Source organism: Tripterygium wilfordii, chromosome 21 (genome assembly GCF_013401445.1).
Source record: "Tripterygium wilfordii isolate XIE 37 chromosome 21, ASM1340144v1, whole genome shotgun sequence".
Lineage (NCBI taxonomy): Eukaryota > Viridiplantae > Streptophyta > Magnoliopsida > Celastrales > Celastraceae > Tripterygium > Tripterygium wilfordii.
Window position 1 is genome coordinate 5,541,023 of NC_052252.1, and position 19,823 is coordinate 5,560,845.

At 38.8% G+C, this 19,823-nt stretch overlaps 2 protein-coding genes, 1 long non-coding RNA gene and 1 pseudogene across 5 annotated transcripts; 2 read left to right on the forward strand and 2 right to left on the reverse strand.

Moving 5' to 3' along the window:
* The first annotated feature begins 49 nt into the window (after positions 1-49).
* Positions 50-6,968, forward strand: LOC119989333 (ras-related protein RABB1c-like). 3 transcript variants are annotated; one of them, XM_038834776.1, is made up of 7 exons: positions 50-372; positions 650-789; positions 1,107-1,189; positions 1,685-1,889; positions 1,997-2,065; positions 2,544-3,465; positions 3,552-3,706. In XM_038834776.1, exons 1-6 carry the CDS (start codon positions 327-329, stop codon positions 2,634-2,636), a joined length of 636 nt encoding a protein of 211 aa, XP_038690704.1. In that variant the 5' UTR covers positions 50-326; the 3' UTR covers positions 2,637-3,465; positions 3,552-3,706. The 3 variants fall into 3 exon arrangements, with proteins under 3 accessions (XP_038690704.1, XP_038690705.1, XP_038690706.1); XM_038834777.1 differs by lacking the exons at positions 50-372; positions 650-789; positions 1,107-1,189; positions 1,685-1,889; positions 1,997-2,065 and adding exons at positions 3,821-4,039; positions 5,299-6,968 and having other exon boundaries at positions 2,646-3,465; XM_038834778.1 differs by lacking the exons at positions 50-372; positions 650-789; positions 1,107-1,189; positions 1,685-1,889; positions 1,997-2,065 and adding an exon at positions 3,821-4,236 and having other exon boundaries at positions 2,646-3,465.
* Positions 6,969-7,915: 947 nt separating this feature from the next.
* Positions 7,916-11,196, reverse strand: LOC119990036 (annotated as a pseudogene).
* A 1,877-nt stretch (positions 11,197-13,073) lies between these two features.
* LOC119988379 lies at positions 13,074-14,426 on the forward strand. The gene is made up of 2 exons (XR_005465589.1): positions 13,074-13,550; positions 14,156-14,426. It is a non-coding gene; the product is annotated as an uncharacterized LOC119988379 (long non-coding RNA).
* On the reverse strand, positions 14,413-18,490 carry LOC119988378 (DNA-directed RNA polymerases IV and V subunit 4-like). The gene is made up of 10 exons (XM_038833397.1): positions 18,189-18,490; positions 17,954-18,033; positions 17,332-17,403; positions 17,110-17,178; positions 16,955-17,032; positions 15,932-16,043; positions 15,784-15,861; positions 15,635-15,668; positions 15,479-15,547; positions 14,413-14,720 (listed from the first exon to the last, which is right to left on the reverse strand). The coding sequence occupies exons 2-10, from the start codon at positions 18,018-18,020 to the stop codon at positions 14,646-14,648; spliced, it is 654 nt and encodes a 217-aa protein (XP_038689325.1). The 5' UTR covers positions 18,021-18,033; positions 18,189-18,490; the 3' UTR covers positions 14,413-14,645.
* Between the last annotated feature and the right edge of the window lie 1,333 nt (positions 18,491-19,823).

A 19,823-nucleotide genomic window follows, 5' to 3' on the forward strand; every position in this document is an offset into this window, starting at 1 on the left:
GAACAACCCTATGATCTGCTTAGGAGGACTCTTCTTCCATCCTGTTGAGAGATTGAGATTGTGGTATATGAAATTAACGTGTACTTTTGCTCGACAGCTCACGCTGGAAAGCTAATGCCTACGGCGTCCATGTGTCATGAAATAAAGTAGATGGTTCCTTCAAGTTATTGACTTTCCTTTCAAACCCGTCTTCCTATTCGCCTGAAAATCTTGTATTCCTTCCTGTTTCGAAGATCCGGACTGCAATTGGGTCCATCTATATTCCTTCCTCTTTCGCATTTGTGAATTGAATTGAATTGAAACACAGAGCCACTTCGATTGAAGATATGTCATACGCTTACCTTTTCAAGTACATCATCATCGGCGATACTGGTATTCCTCTCTGCGACTCTAATTCGGTTGTTTTTTACGTTGATTTGCTTGGATGCTGTTACAAAAAGTTTCGCTCTTTCGTTCTTTCTTATTCATGCTTTATTCATGATTTGATTTGATTGCTTCTATTGTCGCTACAAAATTGAATCTTTGTTGATTTTAATAGGATAAATCTCCGCTTTAGTTTCACTTATATTCTAAGATCGTTTGAATCTGTGTGTTGGGAATCTAGAAATTTTTTATTTTTTTTTCTCTCTCTATTGTTGTCGATCTGCAGGAGTTGGAAAGTCATGTCTTCTCCTTCAGTTCACTGACAAGCGTTTCCAGCCCGTGCATGACCTAACCATTGGTGTTGAATTTGGGGCCAGGATGATCACCATCGACAACAAACCTATCAAGCTTCAAATATGGGATACGGTTTGTTTTTTATCCTCTTCTCTCAACCCGTGGTGGTGGTGGTGTTGTAGAATAAGTCCGCGGCAATCTTTTTCTTTTCCCATAGGTGACCCTAATGTTTTGTTTAGTTGAGAAATAATCACTTGAAGCCTTCCTCAAATGTTTCTTATTGCTGTTTTTAACGGGGTTGCCTTTTATTCCATGCCTTTCTATAAGCTGTAAATGGAATAATGTTTATCACTACATGCATTTAATTTCAGTTGATTGTGGTTAGGTATCATGATTCATACATGTTTGTATGTGATTTTGTATGCTGATATTTCTCTCAACTGTTTTAGGCGGGCCAAGAATCTTTCAGATCTATTACGAGGTCCTACTATAGAGGGGCTGCTGGTGCATTGCTTGTCTATGATATTACAAGGTATAATGTTGTCTTGTTTTATTTGTACTATAGATTTGGCATATGCTGTAAAGACTTTGCGTGAAACGTACAGATTTAGTGACAATTAATATACCATAATTTTGTGGAATATTGTTGTTCTCTAAGATGCATGTTTTGTCAAGGTCTGTTTGAGGTACTTATTTTAGATGTATCTATTACTGATGTTGGGCGTGATTATGGTCAAGATAAGTCTTATTAACATTCGATCAACTGCCATTGGTTGCCACCCCTGGCCAGTTTTAACTTTCAGGTTGCCAACTATATAAGATGTGGTATAAATAAACAGCATGAAATGCTAATGGCCTTTGAATAAATTTTTCTCCATTCACTTTGAATAAATTTGTTTTCCATTCAAAAAAATAAAAGAAATGAGATTTTTGGATGCTACCCAGTCGGTTTCTTTTCATCGATTTTGTGTGTAGTAGGCCTGTTGTGCTGAGATGATAGTGTTGATGTTCCACTTTCACACTTCAGGAGGGAAACTTTTAATCACTTGGCTAGCTGGCTGGAGGATGCAAGGCAGCATGCTAATGCAAACATGACAATCATGCTTATTGGCAATAAGTGCGACCTTGCTCATAGACGGGCTGTCAGCACAGAGGAAGGTGAGCAGTTTGCAAAGGAGAATGGGTTGATCTTTATGGAGGCTTCTGCAAAAACTGCTCAGAATGTTGAGGAGGTATGAAGAATGTTCTGTATTATAAACCCCGCCATCTTCTAAAACCATGGTAATTCAAAGCAGTCTATTGTCTTTTTTACATCTCTAATGGTAAATTTCTTGTACAGGCATTTATAAAGACGGCTGCAACAATATACAAGAAGATTCAGGATGGGGTATTTGATGTATCAAATGAGGTTAGGTTGTTTCTCCCTTCTGTAGTCTTCTTTATGAGGATTCCTTGCATGTCAGTTAAGCACATATGGTTTGGGCTTCATGTTGATTCTCTTTATTTACTAAACAATTCATCAGTGTTCTGCTGGCACCTAGTTGGCACCTTTGCACTGAAAGCTTTTTTGAGGAAAAAATTCTTTCATTTTAAGACAATTGTAAAGATAATTATTCATCCTGACTTTTTTGATTCGCTCTTTACGTTTCACTTGTAATGAGAAATTATGGTGCTTGGCACCGACTTGAGAATCGAGTTTCAAAGCACATTTCTTTTCTTTGTTTAACATGGTTTACGGGGTTGATATTGGCCCATTTCCTTCGTTTCCAGTGTCACTTGCTCAATTACCTTAAAGTTTAATGGATTACACAATTGATCTGATTAAGTGTTGGTATGACAGGGATGTATGTAAATGTTGATGGCATCATTTTGTTGATTTTTTGCAGTCCTATGGAATAAAAGTTGGATATGGTGGAATCCCAGGTCCATCAGGAGGCAGAGATGGCTCTTCTTCTCAAACCGGAGGCTGTTGCAATTGAAGACTTTTCAACATTTCATTTACTATCTTGGATGCAAGCTGTCTACTTCTCAACCTTCTTTGAAAGTTTTTTTTTTTTAAATATTTTTTCTGGGTTCTGAAAATTTATGACTTTGCTTTGTATATGTAGGCCTTCAGGATTTGGCACACTTGTCTAATTTCTTCTTGTCTCAATTAATTTGTAAATTACTACTGGTGTTCCACTCTCATTCTTCTCTTAGTTGTGCTTGAAGAAAAACTGTGAATTGTGCTAATGGGAGTGGCAAAATGATTTGCTCTTTATGTATTTCTCTATGTTGGATTGATGTTTATATTTACTTATTTGCTAAGAAAATGGATTCCCACTTCCCAAGATCTATATCCTCCTGTAATGTGTCTGGTTTTTGATGAGTTTGTGATAGAGGCAGTTGAACTGTGTAGACAACATTTTGTGGTTTTGTTGGTTGAAATGAATTTCTCCATGTGAAGTGGATTATTTGATTTGGGAAAGAGTTTTCTTTAAGAAGCATTACTCCTAAGTTTTACTTTGCTAAGCAAATTTTTTATAAAGTAATCAAAAGTAGATTATTTGCCTTCGATTTTTTGTATTGGAAGTCATAGTTTAGGCATTCAATGTCATTATGCTATAACAGTGGCTACAATAGCTAATGCTCATAAAAGAAAATTCAATTGTCTGTGCTTTTAAAAAATAAGTTGTCTTTGTTGTCTGCTGTCATTGTTACCCATGCTGCATTCCAAGTTTAAAAACCCTCTCTTTCAGAATCATGGCCTTTGTCTTATATTGAGGATAACAGATATGGCTTCGCAGAGGATGTTCATATTTTGGCAAGGTAACTCTTTAACCTTGGTCTCTGTTTTGGGTTTTTTTTTTTTTTAATCAGAAAAAAGGAAGTTTCTTAACTCTAATTTCATGCAGTAAGTGTTGATGGCTGGGTGTTCATTTGGAAAATCAATGAAGGCCTAGATATAGAAGACAAGCCCCAGATTCTTGGTACGGCTTCTCTTGCCCTGAAGATCATAGTTGAGGGAGAATCAGTCCATCCTCTAGTTTGCTGGCATCCTCATAAACAAGTAAGAACTTCTTGTGGCCAACTTCATTGAATAACTTATTCCATCTTTGCTTTTCATCTTATATGTTCGGTTTTCTTGGTTATTACTTGCACTAATCTAAATTTGGCTATTCAGAAAATCTTGATGGTTGCCACGGAAAATCGTATATTGAAAATTGATACACTGAGAGTCGGAAAAGGTGAAGCATTTTCAGCCGAGGATCCTATTAATTGTCCCCTTCATAAGCTGATATATGGGATCCAGCTTGTTTGTAATCATGATGGTGAAGTTACTGATTTATCAATGTGCCAATGGATGACCACTCGCTTAGCTTCAGCGTCAACAGATGGCATGGTTTTTTTTTACTCCTCTTTTCCCCGGTGTGCATAGTGATATCCCAAGTAATAGTGAATGGATGTTAGGCCCTGCACATTTACATTTGGCAATGCTATTAGACAGCGTGCCAAATGAATGAGTGTAGCTGAGAATGTTGTGGTGAGTATGATGGAAAATAATGAAGGATAGGATAAGAAGCGAGACTGTTCGATCTAGGTTGGTGATGAAGGCGGGCCCCACCCCACAGAGGTCCTCCCTCTCGAGGGCGTGGGCTGTCAACCCCGAGCCCGTCGAAACCCACGCATGGGCCACGGGCCTAAGGGCCTAGCCCAACTACATCAGGCCTGCAGGCCGCACACCCCAACCCATCACGAGCCTTGCGGCCACGCAGGTTGTTGATGCTGGGATTCGAACCCCAGCATCCTTTAACACTAAGGCGCTAGGCCTTAGCATGCACTTTTATTGCAGCTTGATGGTTGATGCTAAGGCCTAGCGCCTTAGTGTTAAAGGATGCTGGGGTTCGAATCCCAGCATCAACAACCTGCGTGGCCGCAAGGCTCGTGATGGGTTGGGGTGTGCGGCCTGCAGGCCTGATGTAGTTGGGCTAGGCCCTTAGGCCCGTGGCCCATGCGTGGGTTTCGACGGGCTCGGGGTTGACAGCCCACGCCCTCGAGAGGGAGGACCTCTGTGGGGTGGGGCCCGCCTTCATCATAAAAGTGCACTTTTATGATGCAGGCGGGCCCCACCCCACAGAGGTCCTCCCTCTCGAGGGCGTGGGCTGTCAACCCCGAGCCCGTCGAAACCCCTCCATGGGCCACGGGCCTAAGGGCCTAGCCCAACTACATCAGGCCTGCAGGCCGCACATGCGTGGGTTTCGACGGGCTCGGGGTTGACAGCCCACGCCCTCGAGAGGGAGGACCTCTGTGGGGTGGGGCCCGCCTTCATCAGTTGGGTAGCACCAATCCAAGATAAGTTAATAGGAAATGGCTTTTAGATGCCCATCTTGTTGGTGGTGGTGGTGATCTTTTATGGTATTGCAGGATTCTTGTCTTCTTCACGTTTACGTTCTTTATAGATGTAGTGTACTAATCCTGCTTTAGCATTTTTACTTTTTATCAAGGCATTTTATGTAAAAACCTGTGAAATAGCCTTTGACGTTTTGTGATTTCCATTCATGTTGAAATTAGTACAATCATATATTATGTTTTTTTATACCCAATGTCTTGTTGAATGGTTGTACTGTTGGGATTTTAACCTCAAAGGGTCTTTCTTGGCAGGTGCAGCAAAAACTTGACGATTCATTTAGTAATAAATAGAAACATGGATTCGCTGGAGGGGATTCAGAGGGTATCCGTGCTGCAGTTCTGGATGAGGCTTCCATTGTACGTAGACCTCTTGCTAAAACTTGAGAGTTCAATGCAGCGAGGGGCTGCACCCCCCATGGTGCCTTCACTGAAATTTCTTTTACGCTTGTAGAAAAGAGATGTTATCATTATGGTTTTCGTATGATTGTAAGTAAGATCTTTGATATCATCACACGAATGCAATTTATGAACAAAATCTATCCATTGACTAACCAATGTATCCGATCAAAATGGTGGATACAAGCAGATGAGAGAAATACATGTAACTGAAGCTGTCGACATTTTGCTAGGCATGAAGGGTGTAGTGCCTAGGCACATCATTGCCGGCTGGGTCTGATGCATAATGGCCATCTGTAGTAACAGACTCTGCTGTCCCAGGATTCTCCCTTTCTTCGTTCTCGTCACTCACCATTTCCATAACCATGGGCGCTCCCCAGGGAAGTCTGAGGGATACCGAAACAGGGGCCATCCGGGATGAATCATCAATTGCCGTTGAAGGTGCAAGGGCGGATCTTGACAAGACAGGTGTAATCTCCGGCGAAACATCAATTGTCGGTGGATGTGCAAGATTTGATCTTGACAAGAAAGGTGCAATCTCCGGCGAAACATCGATTGCCGGTGGATGTGCAAAATTGGATCTTGACGAAGCAGGTACAATCTCCGACGGCAAGTGAACGTCATGAAAAGCAGGCTCTGACGCTGGAGCAAGAACCTTACGATTAACGCCGGGACTGATGATTGTGCTGTTGTCGGTCACCGGAGGAGGCGAGCGAAGAGTGATTTGTGCGATTCACAGTACCGTTACTTATATTTGGAAGAATCGTGTCAAACGGCACCGGTCTGAGAACTGTACGATTCCAGTGGCTCTCGAACGGATGAGGAGGAGGATTGAACGGACGAAAGGGAATAAGGCCGGCCAAGCTGTGAACAGCGACGTCTCTGGAGTAGTACAACCCTGGAAGCACCACTTCTACTCCATCGAAACGGAGGGGATATCTGGTGAGGCGGAGTTCACGCGAGGGGAGAAGAGTAGGGATGGAGGAGTTATCGGGGAGGGAAAGGGGATTGTCAAGGCGGAGGAGTTGGGGGAGGACGTGGATGAGAAGGACGGACAGGTAAAAGGTGGCCGTCTGAGTCATATCAAGAGCGAACAGGGTGGGATCGGAGGGGACGAGGAGGGTAAAGGAAGGCAGGGACAGGAGGTCGAAGAGGAGGTCAGAGGTGGATATGGCGTTCGAGAAGAGCGCGTTGCCGTGACCGCTCATGAGCCTGAGGATGGATTCCAAAGACTCGGTGGAGATGGAAGTGGTGGTGATGATCGGAATTGTCAAGATGATCAGTAGGATAATTACGATCTTGATCTTGATCTTCATGGACGCCATTTTTACACTGGCTGGGCGAGAGAGAACAAGAGGAAAAACAGAATTGTTCGTTTGATGAGGTTTTGGCGGGCTTTCGGTTTGGTTTTTAATTTTTATTTTATTTTTTAGGGTTTAGTAGTTGAGTTGGTTTTCCTTCTTACGAATGCTCTTTGAATTCAGTTGGACAGTAATATCCCTGGTTTAACAGTGAGATTGAGCCCCAAGATCATCCAATTTTAATTGGTTATGGTGGGAATAACTAGGGGTGGCAAACAAAAATTGATTTTGAATCGGTTCCGGTTAGACAACGTCACGTGTTTATGAAATATTTATATGTTCGGACTCTAGCTCGAATTGGATTTCAGAAGTATGTAATTGACCAAATCCCGATTGGTTTAAATCCGGACAAGTTTATCGGACAATAACCTAATCTGAGTTAGGGTTCAGAAGAGTAAACTGAACAAAATTTATGTGATTAGCTCGGATCCGATTTTAAATCGGACAAAAAATTTGTATTTGGACCAGGATTTCAGACATATAACTTATATCCAAACTTTGTTTAATATGGGTCAGGAAAATTCAGTCATCCGAATCGAAATAGAGTTTTGCCATGCTTAGATTTTTATTTTTTTTTTGAAATACTATAAAGAATTATGTTTGTGGTTAGATTGTTCCTTCTAGAACTAGTTTATGTGGCACAATAACAAACATACGATAAAATCACAAAATAGAACAAAGCCATAATCATATGACATGGCATTCAACAGACTCAACACATAATTAAAGTACAACCAAGTCAACATGCGCACACAAACATTGTAAACAAGCTCTCAGTTCTCAAAGAGTCAAACCTCAACAAGGTTCCCTCGCTTCATATATATGATCCATATCCTACACACTCCATGTGTCCCCTCATTCTGGGACTAAAGATTTAACATCAAGAAGCAAACTTTCTGCTTTCTGCAGTTACTGGTTCTTTGAAGCCATCAGCCATGCATTGAGGAAAAAAGAAATGAAATGGAAGCACCATTACTAAAGAGAGATATATTTGAATTGAGGGCCAAATGGAAAAATAATAATAATAACAATACTGTGCAATCAAGCAAAATCTAATCCAAATATGATACTAACCACCATATTATAGAGCTAAATTAAGAAGAATGCAACCTACTACTAATTAATGTTTACTTATTAGCTAGCTGCAGTAACCACAATTGGACTTCTTACATAGTGTTTACCATCTGTCCATGTTAGTCCACCAAATACGTACTCCTTAGCTGCTGCACCATCCCACTTTGGTTTCAGAGTCATTTGAAACATCTTCTCTTCCCCAATCTTTTCAAATTTCAACATATTAGGCTCCACAGAAACTGAGATGCCATACGGTTCGCGTACATGGGCTGCATAGCTGCCTGGTGATCCAACATTCTTGAGTTTTCGACTCAAAGTGATGGAACCAGATAACTTAGGAACTGCCATTGATGGGTAATTGAAGTCAACTAAACTGGCTGACTCTGGACATTCATAAAGATCGTCCGAGACTTGTTTGATCAATGTTTTGTTGTAGCCTGAAGCACAAAGAAAGTCCAAGTAGTCGGTTGTAGTTAAGTCATAAACCAAGCCAGGATCCATGGCACGGTTTGGTCTAATATGTCCAGAACCGTAACTAAATGGTGTTGCTTCAGAAAATGATGATCCATCCAGCATCCCATTCACTGTGTTATCTCTTGTTCTAGCTGTAATACAAAGTTTCACAAAAGACTTATCAGCAGCTCAAGTGTTGAGGGTAGCAGAAGAATATTGAAATAAGAGAAAATATATATGATAAAATCTTACCTGTCGTCATGATTGCTGATCGAATTGCAGCAGGACTCCATTGTGGATGGAGTGTCTTGAGAAGGCCAACGACTCCAGAAACATGAGGGCAAGACATAGACGTACCAGATTCTGTGTTGAAAGGAGTTATCCTTGTATCTCCATCTTGGTCAGTAGCGCTTACACCTTCTGAGTAGGCAGTTATTATATTCACTCCAGGAGCAGTGATATCAGGCTGAAATTATATATCAAAAAATGTATGTATGTTTGATAAAATGCTTCAGAGTTATCAACAAACTGAAACTAAAAATTTGAAGGGGAATTAATGATTCCATGCCTTGAGGATCTCTGGTGTAACCGTGTTTGGGCCTCTAGAAGAGAATGCTGCCATGAATGGAGCTGGTTTAATGTTTGTCTGCGCCTTAGGAGTCGTAATATAAGCCAAAGGATGACTGTGACAAGAAGAAATTAATCATCAACACCGTCAAGGTAAGAAAAAGAAACACTGGAAATTGAGTAGAAGAGTAGAAGAGAGAGTAATACCTAGTAGAATTGATGTAGGCAAAGACAGCAAGGCCATCTTTGTAGGTGATTTGTGAAGCGGGAAGGAAATGAGGATCAGCAATAATCTCATTACCACTGATCTTATCATTGCAAAGAATCATTCCAACAGCACCAGCAAGAGCAGCTTGTTTCCCCTTATCGACTCTTGCATTTTCTCCCCTGAGGCAAACCAATATTTTGCCTTTAGCCTTCTCAGGATCCAGACTGCCTGACTTGCACAGGAGACTGTCATACATAACCAGAGAGAGCTAGCATCAGTTATCTTAGGGGATTAACCCACAACAACAATATTTAAACATTTGAAAAAAAATACTCAACGCGTCTTCGGCAGATGCATTAGCAGCTTTAGCCTGCGAGGCACTCATGAGCGGATAAAATCTGTCTTCTGGCGAAGGCCTAGAAAGACTTGTTCCCTGGCACCGAAAGAGAAGAAAACAAGTTAAATAGACTATTCTATTCAAGTTTTAATAGATAGATAAATCAGATCCGCAGAACCTTAAGTCTCTGTCCATTTTGGAGCTCTACAAATGTCTGAAACTCGCGGTCCGAAGTGCTTGCTCCAACAGTTATCATCCAAGGAGCAACATTTGAGACGGAACCAGGGGTTGGACCAGAGTTTCCGGCTGAGCAAACCACAACAACGCCATGCTTAACAGCATGGAATGCCCCAATTGCAAGACTGTCATTAAAGTAATCGGTTGGATCCCCTCCAAGTGAAATCGAGATAACATCAACACCATCATGAATGGCATGATCAAAGGCATGCACGATGTCTGCATCGAAGCATTCACTCCCATTTATAGGTGTCCAGCAGACCTTGTAAGCGGCCACTCTGGCTTTAGGTGAACCACCCTTGGCAGTTCCAATGCCTAAGCCAACAACACTTGCTCCCGGAACAAAGTTTCCACCGGCTGTGGATAGCGTGAGTCCCATGGCCTTCCAGGTCCCTGGCAGAGCTCTCATTAGACTTCATTGGTCCTCCTACATATGAGGCATAGCCGTCGTTGAAGAATCTTGCTCCAATGAGTTTCCTGCAAAAGTTTATTCACCCACAAATGGAAACAACTTCTTATAAGTACAATTTTGACTGGAAAGAAACTATGGGGGGGGGGGGGGTGGTTAGGAGGTGTCAACCTATTGCAAGGGACACCAGAGGCAGTGTCATTCTGACATATTCCTTTCCATTTTGAAGGAATTGGGCCAAAGCCATGGTCGCTAAAGCTCTGTGATTCAGGCCAGACACCTAATACATCAAAGGTTTTAAATTTAGTAATATCCAATACCACCACTGACAAAAAAAAAGAAGAAGAGACAAGGATTACCAGAGTCAAGGTTTGCTATGATGGTATCTTCACCAAATCTAGCCTTCTTCCACAACGAACTTGGGGGGACGGAACCATCTTTTTCCAGCAACATGAAATCCCATGAACGTGTTGTGTGTAGCTTTTTTCCTTGATTTAAGAAGACTGAAACAACTTCTGGGTGTTCTACATTGGCAACAAAAAATACAGATTGAATACATAGATACAGAGAAAACAGAAGAATTAATGAAGGTATGCATATATATGGATACAATGCAGTTGCTTACTTGCAATTGCAGCCGCCTCTTCCTCTTCAAGGAAGGCTGCAAAGCCATTGATATGCATTGTGTAGGAGTGTATGATGGCATCTCTTGCCCTCTCCTCACTGCATGAAAAGGCATAGGCGATGTTTGTTTGACAAGAAAGATCTTATACTTAAATTTTACAAGACTAAAAAGATAAGATTATTCCAAATAACAACACCTTCCCAAGATGGATCCGAGGAACTTATAATGAGACTCCGGTACCAGATCAAAATCGGCTTGAGAATTACCATATGGATGCGATCCCAGATACACTATATAAGACTACATCAAACCAACCAAGAGAAAAAAAAAGAAGAAACTAATCAAAACAGGAAAGGAAGCTCAGAGAAGTTTGTGATGATAATGTATAACTTGGAGTACCTTTTTTATTGCAAGAGCAGGCGTTTGATTCGAACGGTAAATGGTAAAGAAAAGCAGGAGAAGTGAAAGCAGAGCGAACCACATTCTTCTGCTTTTCTCAGAGAAAGTTTTGGCTGATGAAACACCCACTTGGGCTCCTCCTTTTGAAGAAAGAAAAATCAAAAGTGAAGAACGAACGAACGTCTGTTAATATATTGAAGCAGAGAAGAGAAACCTAGCTAGTAGTTGGACTGCAGAACTCAAATAAGTGCAGAGAGTCTTATCCTGGATGAAGTTTGTTGCAGAAAGAAGTGTGCGTGTATATATATTTCTTAAGAAGAATTACTTGTATAAAATTATATATGTGCACACAAACATTAATAAATAATGGCTATTATTAATGGAGAATCAAGAAATAATAAACAGGAAATTGAAGAGTAGAAAAGCGGGAAGTTGGTAGACTTATGAGAAAGAAATGAGTGAGGGGATCCCCATGCAATGCATGCACAAACACCAAGATCATGAGACCCCATCACCACCCACTTAACTAAAGAAAAAACACAAATTCTCAAATCATTCATCACACCAAATGCACTATTGGGACTTGCTCTAATCATATTACTAACTCCGGAAAAATTAAAACACCTAAACTAATAGAAGGAACTACATGTGACTGATTTCTTGCATTGAAAGCAAGAAGTATATACTATATACCCTATTATGATTCAAATATGATTTTATAATTATCATCCCCAAATCATAAGGAGATCCAATGCAATAATAAAAGTTTTAAAGAGAATGAATGGTTGACTAATATTGATTAGCTGGAATTAATATTCTTGTAGAAGAAGTTCTATGCATGCATAATCATAATGCCTTGCCTCTCTGTTTTTCTCCTAGACCCACCAAGGATTCCGGATATAAAGTTTGTCAATCCTTCATATATATATGTATATGTATATATAGCCAATTAGCCCTAACCTCATGCTGATAAAATCCATTTTTAGAACCATTAAAGGCAGGCATGCTTTCCTTAATTATCATTTATCCTTAACTATCAAATTCATATAATGCAAGTGACATATTTAAATTTCAGTAGTGCAGCTGTTTGATGATACAAAAAGACCCAAAAGTAAATTAAGATTACAAGCATGATCAAGAAAAATCAATAATTATCTGCATATATTTGTTAATGGAGTTTGGAAGAAATTTCCCTGTTTTAATGCCAAAGATTCTGCTTCATATATGATTGTCAACGGTTTTTGGAGACTTTACTTTTCCTTATTTGATCGATTATACTAGTGTATTAGGAAAATTAATACATGATATTCCATAAAGATTCTTTAATTCTTCTTTCTTTTTTGGGTCATGGTATCTCTCACTAATTAAGAGTTGTAGGTTGTAGTTGAATTGTCAGAAAGAAAAGTGGAAAGCAGCAGAAACAACCTTGGTAGTGTATTATTTTCCAGAACAAGTGCAATGATATATCTTCAGGTAAAAAGTTTTCTGATATATTTTTGAGACTAGTTGAATTTGATTGTGATCATTGTAGAAGCTAGCTTGGTCAATATCATTCCTCTCTCCTTTTCTTTTTCCTTTTTTTTAGTTTTGGGATTCGCTATAACAATCATGTGTGTATGTATGGTAATCTATGAAGGAAAATGATAACGGGTGCCCTTAGGGCACAAGATAAAGATGAAAAAGGAGTATTGGAGTTTAAAATCCTTATCTTGCGCCCTAAGGGTAGGTAGTGCGAGGTCAAAATGTTTGAAAACTAGTCCAGGAGGTGAGGGACCAATCCAAGTTGAAGAATTGAAAATTTAATGAGCCACTCCCAACCTATGCCTGCTTATTAGATGCCATCCCAAAAACCACAACCAATCAAGTGAAAGAAATGGAAAACAATGCTGCTGTTGGCTTACTTGTTGTCATGTTTCTCAAAATTACATGCTGCTTCTCATTGATTAATTGATAGACCTCCATCCATCTGGATTTTCATTTTTTTCTTGGGTGGGGTTGTGGGGTTCACCATAACCAAAAAGTTAGAAAATTCAAACAAAGTTTACCTGTAAAACCCAGGCAAGTTTGGCTCTATTCTATCTAATGGAACTATTATTTGTGAGAGAAACAAAGCCCTTTTTTTCTTGCCGCCTTCTCCACAACTTTGTATTCCTCCTTTCCTCTGTCATTTTTTGTCTCCTCTCTCTTTTTTCTCCTTTGTCAGACTCCTTAAACTCTTCTTCAGGGAAGCTTTCGCTAACATATCTGCTTGCAGAGTTTGGGTGAGATGAGAAGGTTGTGTTTAATTGTTCTGCCTGGCTCCCTGAATGCCATCTAAGAAGCTTGTCAAAGAGTGTTGGCAACCTTCCTACTTGGCATGAGGGGAGTCATGCAGGCAGCACCAAAAATAAATATCAGTCAGCGTCAGCTCCTCCACATCTGGAGTGGTCTCATGAATGGTATTGTTCCATTTTTCCAGAATTTTACATGCAACTTCATCACTTCAAATACTGCTGATTGTGATCTCTCTCTACTTAGCTTAAACTTACTACTTAGCTTACCAATTACCATCCTTTAATTTTGTGTCATGTGTTGGGCAGACTACTTGTCCATTTCTTGAGATGTGGATAGGAAAACTGTCGTGAAATGCAGGCAACTTATTGTGGGGCTTGAATATGCAATGCAAATGCTTACAAAACCAGTAGAGATAACTGATAAAGATTGATATCCTCCAATCAATCAATCTTTTCATATTTTGTTTTTCTTTTTATTCTATTTTTTGGGCATAGCAGACTATTCCTTTCGGCTAGGGAGTGGAGTCACAAAGTATCAGTAATCGTTGTTGGTACATGGTAGACTCAAGTTTAAGGTCAGCGTTGGCTGCTAACTTTGACTAGTCAAAGATAGTGACCAAACTAAATATGAAGGAAAGAAATTTGAAGGACTTGATTTCACACCTAGTATATCATTATTGTATTTATCAGTTAAAAGGGTGCCGAATTTTCCAGGAAAGAAGAGACTGGTATTGAATCTTGACTCTGTATTTAAGTTGTCTTGTTTGCAGGCGTGAGGCTCTGTGGGATTAGGAGAGGAGAAAGATAAGAGTTGTGGTGATAGGAGATGGAGTTGATCCGGTCAGGTTGATTAAAGGCTTAACTAAATGCTAATCATATCAACTAGAGACAGAGAGACAGACAGGCATAGAGAAAGAGGAAGAGATATACAGTAATGCTAAATATAGTAGTTATCGTTGTTGTAAAATTTGCAGTTTCCACTGTTTTGGATTGTTGAGAAATTGTGCAGAACTGCTGAAAATTTAGCTAGCAAAGAAATCAGTCATACTTCTTCATGATAGACAGCTACATGAACCAGTTGGTGCCATGGTCAATTCTTAACTAGTTGCACTTAGTAGACACATGCCAACTCCACCAAATTATACATAGTTTGATGCAAAAGGGACCAAGTAGGTGGGGTTTACACAATTACGAGAGTACTTCTAAACCAAAACAGCGGAAACTGCGTCCTGCATTCCCACTGCTTTGAGGTTTCATGGTTCATGTTGACATTTTAAGCTTAGACAGCTCAGTTAATGCATGGTTGAGGGGTTCTCGCAGCTTGCTTCTCTGCGCCTGAAATAGGTAAATAAATTACTTATGAACTTATAATGTCTTTGAGAGAGAAAAGTCGAGAGCAACATGTCATATTGCACATTATTCTGCATGAGCAATTTATGCAGGTTAATCCTTATATGGTTGTTTCATGACAAGCACGCATCTGAAGCAAAATAACAATCGAAACAGGGATAACCAATTTTCAAAATACAAATCAGGGAGTACTAAATTCACACAGAGTAGGACTTCAAAAGTAAACTTGCTGCTAAGACAATGCCATGCGTAGAGCTCAAAATAACATAGCATTTTGCACATTGTTTTAACAACATAGTAATCTTTTTTCATTGGCAAGAGTTTTATTGAAGTATCAAGGAGGTGCACACAAAAATAAATCAAGGCCAGCAATAGAATGGAATCACAATTTAACATTTTTCTGAAATGAGAGAAATCCTATGCGTTGCACAATAATATTAAGCCTCCATAGAAAAGAAATAACGAACATTTTCAACACAGGCATCTCCTTTCCAAAGAGCGGATTTGATCAGATACCAATTAATTCAGTAGCATGTTCACAAGTACAAAACTACAAGTGAAATGATATTTGATTTTTCGACAATATTAACTATACTAGGATTTCTTGATGGAACTAAACAAATTTATTATTTTTTTACAGAAGCCAGATTCCTTAATTTAGATTGTTTTGAAAAAGAAAAATTCTTGGTGAATTTGGCAATCTTGAAAATTTCCAATAAACCACAAATTCGAACAAGTCATACCTTCAAGGATGGAACCAGCGCAAAAACTTCCTCTACAGTTTCTGGACAAACATTCGCAATAACAGATATCTGCAACAATGAGTTTGAAATCAAGTAAGCTGTATGATGTTTTAAATATAAGTAAATGAAGTTGAGACTTGAGAGCAATAGCATTACTTCGCCATCAGAAACACCATATGGAATGAGAGTCCTGATATTTGAGTTAATATTTGCCAAACGATTATCGTAAATGTTATGTAATGCATGGTGGCTGCTCATTATTCAAGAATGCAATAGTGTCTAACATAATTCTGAATCAAGGATACTCAAGAACTCGTCTAACAGATTGTGGATTGGTATATGGAGCACCAGCTTTAGCATACTGCAAGCCACTGCCAAAGGATCTGAAAACAAACAAAATGCTTTAAAAAATAACAATTTGACTATGTCAGAAGCTTTCAGTAAGTTACTCACTCGTGGATTTTAAAGGTTGGATCTTTAGACAACACAACCATATGATCCTGTATTGTCTGCAAGATTTGTGCAGCCTCACAGTCCGTTAGGCATTTTGCATTTTTGGGAATATCTGCAAAAATCGGGTAATAGATATTATGCACAGTCACTAACTACGGGTAATCTTGCAGCTGAGTATAATCTTTTGCATATTAATATCTAAAATAAAGAAAAAGGCATTACTTCATAGGACCTGAAAGGCTGAACCAATCATAAATATGAACAACTTAGACATATAAGTGAACAATAAGCTCCTCTGTATGGTTTGGGTATGTCTCAAGTGTCAAGTCCCTTCAAACTGGTATAATTTCCATTATTTTGGAACAATTTGGGGTGTCTGTTGCAACATCTTTCATGCGTTTCAAGTGTCGGAAATAGTTACTTCAGGAGAAGGTAAGAGTTCAAGAAACCGAACTGGGGCCAATTTCTGCTTCACCTCAAATCTAAAACCTCCTAATTTAGCTATTGGATATATCAACAGAAACAAAGAAAAAATGTACCCATGCCATTCAGTCACTCAATCTTCATATGTTGTATGTTATCATGAGGAAATGAGCTCTGTCTTGAGACAACAACAGATATGACCAACAGAGCAAAAGTGCTAACTTTGGCAATACAACTTAAAGAAAACAAAAACAGGTGTGGACAACAACAGCAGCGGCAAAAGGTTGACATGGAAATACAAATAACAAAACCAAGAAATCATGCTTGCAACTTCCAGAAAAGGAGATGCTTTTCGACAGGAAAATGTAGCTTCCACAGTCCCTATGGCTGGATGTAAACGCGAAAGTTGGAAACCCATTCAATATATACACATAAAATGAAGCAGAAATAAGCTTAGTGAGTGCCTATGTTGGAAAATAATAGCTCTATGACTAATGTATTCTATCCATCTTGAGCACAACTTGTTTTGCATATAGAGACTTTAGTAATTTACCAAAATAGGTGTAATAATCCACTTGGATAGCCAAGAGAAATACAAACCCTGTTTTCTAAGTTGAAGCGGTTCTTGCTTTTTGATAGAATCCTTCTTGCCTTTTGCCATGTTGTCTCCTTTTCCTCCTGTGCTCCAATCAACTTTATATATTGTGCATAGAAATGATCAATAGCAAGAGAGAAAAAGAAAAGAAAAGAAGAACCTTTGGCATTTCCAGCGTTAAACGTCCCATCATAATTTGATTGAAAACTAAATTTGACCTGACTTGGACCTATAGATTCAAATAGCAATTAGCAACATTAACAAACGAGGGAAATGTAGAGATAAACAATAAGTCAGTAATTATCCTGATCAATCTCCTCCAAACACCATTATTAAAACTGACCAGCAGATCTAGGAATAAATTTAATGAATATTCACTAACTTTCAGAGCCAAACTTAGTTTTCCTTCCCTTCTTCAAGTTAGTGGAGTTATCATCCTTCCCTTTCGCTGATGCTACAGAAAAAAAAAATCATATAATAAAATTGTATTAAAAAAAATATGAAACTTCTCACACATGCTTCAATTGAGAAAATAGGGAAAAAAAGAAAGAATCAGGCCATATAAGGTATATTCTAGAATGAACATGGACATATTTCGGATGAAGCAAGTGCATGTTGCTAAATTATGCAAACCAACCTCCAAGTTTGCATCTTTGACCTCGCAGTTGTTAAGAGAAGTGGATAAGGTGAAAATTTTTCATTTTCCTCCTCAAGAACAGGAGTGGAGGAAAAATTGTCTCCTAGCAAGGCGTTTTATACACCAAAGCCTAAAAGTAACTAAAAAATAGCGACGCACAGACTGTCAGATTCAGTCAGGAAGGAGCTAAATGCATAGTGGGTTATTAAAAAAAAAAAAAAAAACATCCTTCAAACTATTTGGATTGATATTAAGGTCTGAAACAAAAGGGGATGGTATATAATATGAAATGCAATGGCTGATCAAACATGAATTCAAAAAATCAACTGATAGGGTGAAACCAAGAACAAGTGTCAAAAATACACACCATAGTTTGTCGGAGACTTGAGTGAAGATTTGGGTACTGAAAACCCTTTTCCTCCTTTCTCCCCCATTAGCCCTTATAACCTACAAAAACTCGTAAAAAAGGTATCAATCAATGCCCTCATTAAAAACCCAATATAGGGAAGACGGAAGAGGAGAAGAAAATAAATTAAAGGAGCAGACTTTCAGAAGAGGAAATAAAGGCATCGTGGAATGCGAAAGGAATTCGAGATTATTACCTTAAAAATTGAACAATCTATCCGCGAATTAGAGAGACAAGGTCGGCGAGCAAAGACGAAGAAACGTTGAAACAAAATTTCGTTCTAGCCAATTATGAGAGAGGGTCTCGGCCGAGGGAGTGTGTAGTCAGTCGGAAAGAGACGAGTAACAAAAGTGCAAAACACTAATTCCACTATTTTTTCTTTTATGGTAAAAGAAAACTATTCTCATTTTGATTTTTGAGTAGAAATTAGGGATTTGGAGGTAAGTACCGAAACGACCCATATACTTTCGTAATTTCGAAAAAAGATCTATTAAGCTCTTCTACTTTGTTTCGAGTTAAACAAGTTCATGTAAGACTAAACAAACCCCTAATACTTTCATACTTTTGAAAAAAGATCTATCAAGCTCTTCTACTTTGTTTCGAGCTAAACAAATCCATATAAGACTAAACAAGCCCTTATTACTCATTTTTGTTATAATGGCATGACACGCCCTTAAATGTATGAATTATTTTTTGATTTTTTTTATTGTTATTGGCATGATATTTTAAGAACATAAATGACATTGTACTTCAAATAATGGGTCAATTAACCCCTAGCATATGGGTCAAAAACCGCCTTCTTCCCTGAATCTCCATCTGCATTAGCCACCACCATTACTACTACTATTTCTCTGCGCTCACAACCCACACCTTCTTTTTCTCCTTCGAAACCCCTCTCCATCCCATGACATTCAGCCTTATAATCAAAAAAATAAAATCCATCTCTAACCCCATGACATTCAGCCTTATAATCAAAAATATAAAATCCAACTCTAACTTCTTCGTCAAGTATGAGTTGAAAATCATGTTACATATCCATTAACATAATGATCAAACCCACTCCACCTTCATATCCAACACTCTAATCTAACTAAATCACGAATCATCATTGCCTCTTGGCACCCAAAATCATCTTTACACTTAACTAAGACACTCTTGATTTAGGGTTTCTAATTTAGATGAGTTATGTTTTTTTGTTGGGAGTCATGTCATATTTTACACCTCATTTTCTTTTCTTTTTTTTTCTAAATCAAAGTCATGTCGTATATTAGAGTCCGCATCAATTAAATTTAACGTCAGAGACTAATGGAGACCAAATTTCAAAAGTACAGAGAGACTTGTTTAGCCCGAAAAAAGGTAAGAGGGGCTTGAGTGACCATTTTTTTTAAAGTAGAGGCTATTTCGATACTTATTCTTAGAAATTATGAGGCCAAAAAATCTATGGGAATCCTCCATATTTGAGTCTCGACATAGAGAATCAAACTTAATCCTAGTTAGAGGGGTTTATTCATCATTTCTGGTTATAAGCAAGTGTCAATTGGTTCACTAAAATTTTCTGTGCCAAATTGGTCTTAACTTGGCCTATCATTCAATGGAGATTATGGTAACCCTATTTCTGAATTTATTAGCACTACTACACAGTTTTTTTTTTCCTTAGTAATTGTTATCCTCGTTCAAATCATAATAGGCTATCAGTAGAGTAGACCATGATTATCTTCTTTTTTCACTACACAATATCTTAAAACCTGCTGTTATCATGCCTTGTCTGGTTGTTCACTTGTTCTTGCCCTTGAAAGTATAAAATTGTCAATCAAATGGACTTATCTCACTA

Coding starts and splice junctions, on each gene's coding strand:
- LOC119988378 (XM_038833397.1), bottom strand. CDS start 18,020: ATGGGGGAGAAAGGAGGAAAAGGGTTTTCAGTACCCAAATCTTCACTC. Junction 17,179..17,331: donor AACTAAGTTTGGCTCTGAAA/GTTAGTGAATAT, acceptor TTGAATCTATAG/GTCCAAGTCAGGTCAAATTT. Junction 14,721..15,478: donor CGCTGGTTCCATCCTTGAAG/GTATGACTTGTT, acceptor TACCTATTTCAG/GCGCAGAGAAGCAAGCTGCG.
- LOC119989333 (XM_038834776.1), top strand. CDS start 327: ATGTCATACGCTTACCTTTTCAAGTACATCATCATCGGCGATACTG. Junction 373..649: donor CATCATCATCGGCGATACTG/GTATTCCTCTCT, acceptor GTCGATCTGCAG/GAGTTGGAAAGTCATGTCTT. Junction 1,890..1,996: donor CTGCTCAGAATGTTGAGGAG/GTATGAAGAATG, acceptor TTTCTTGTACAG/GCATTTATAAAGACGGCTGC.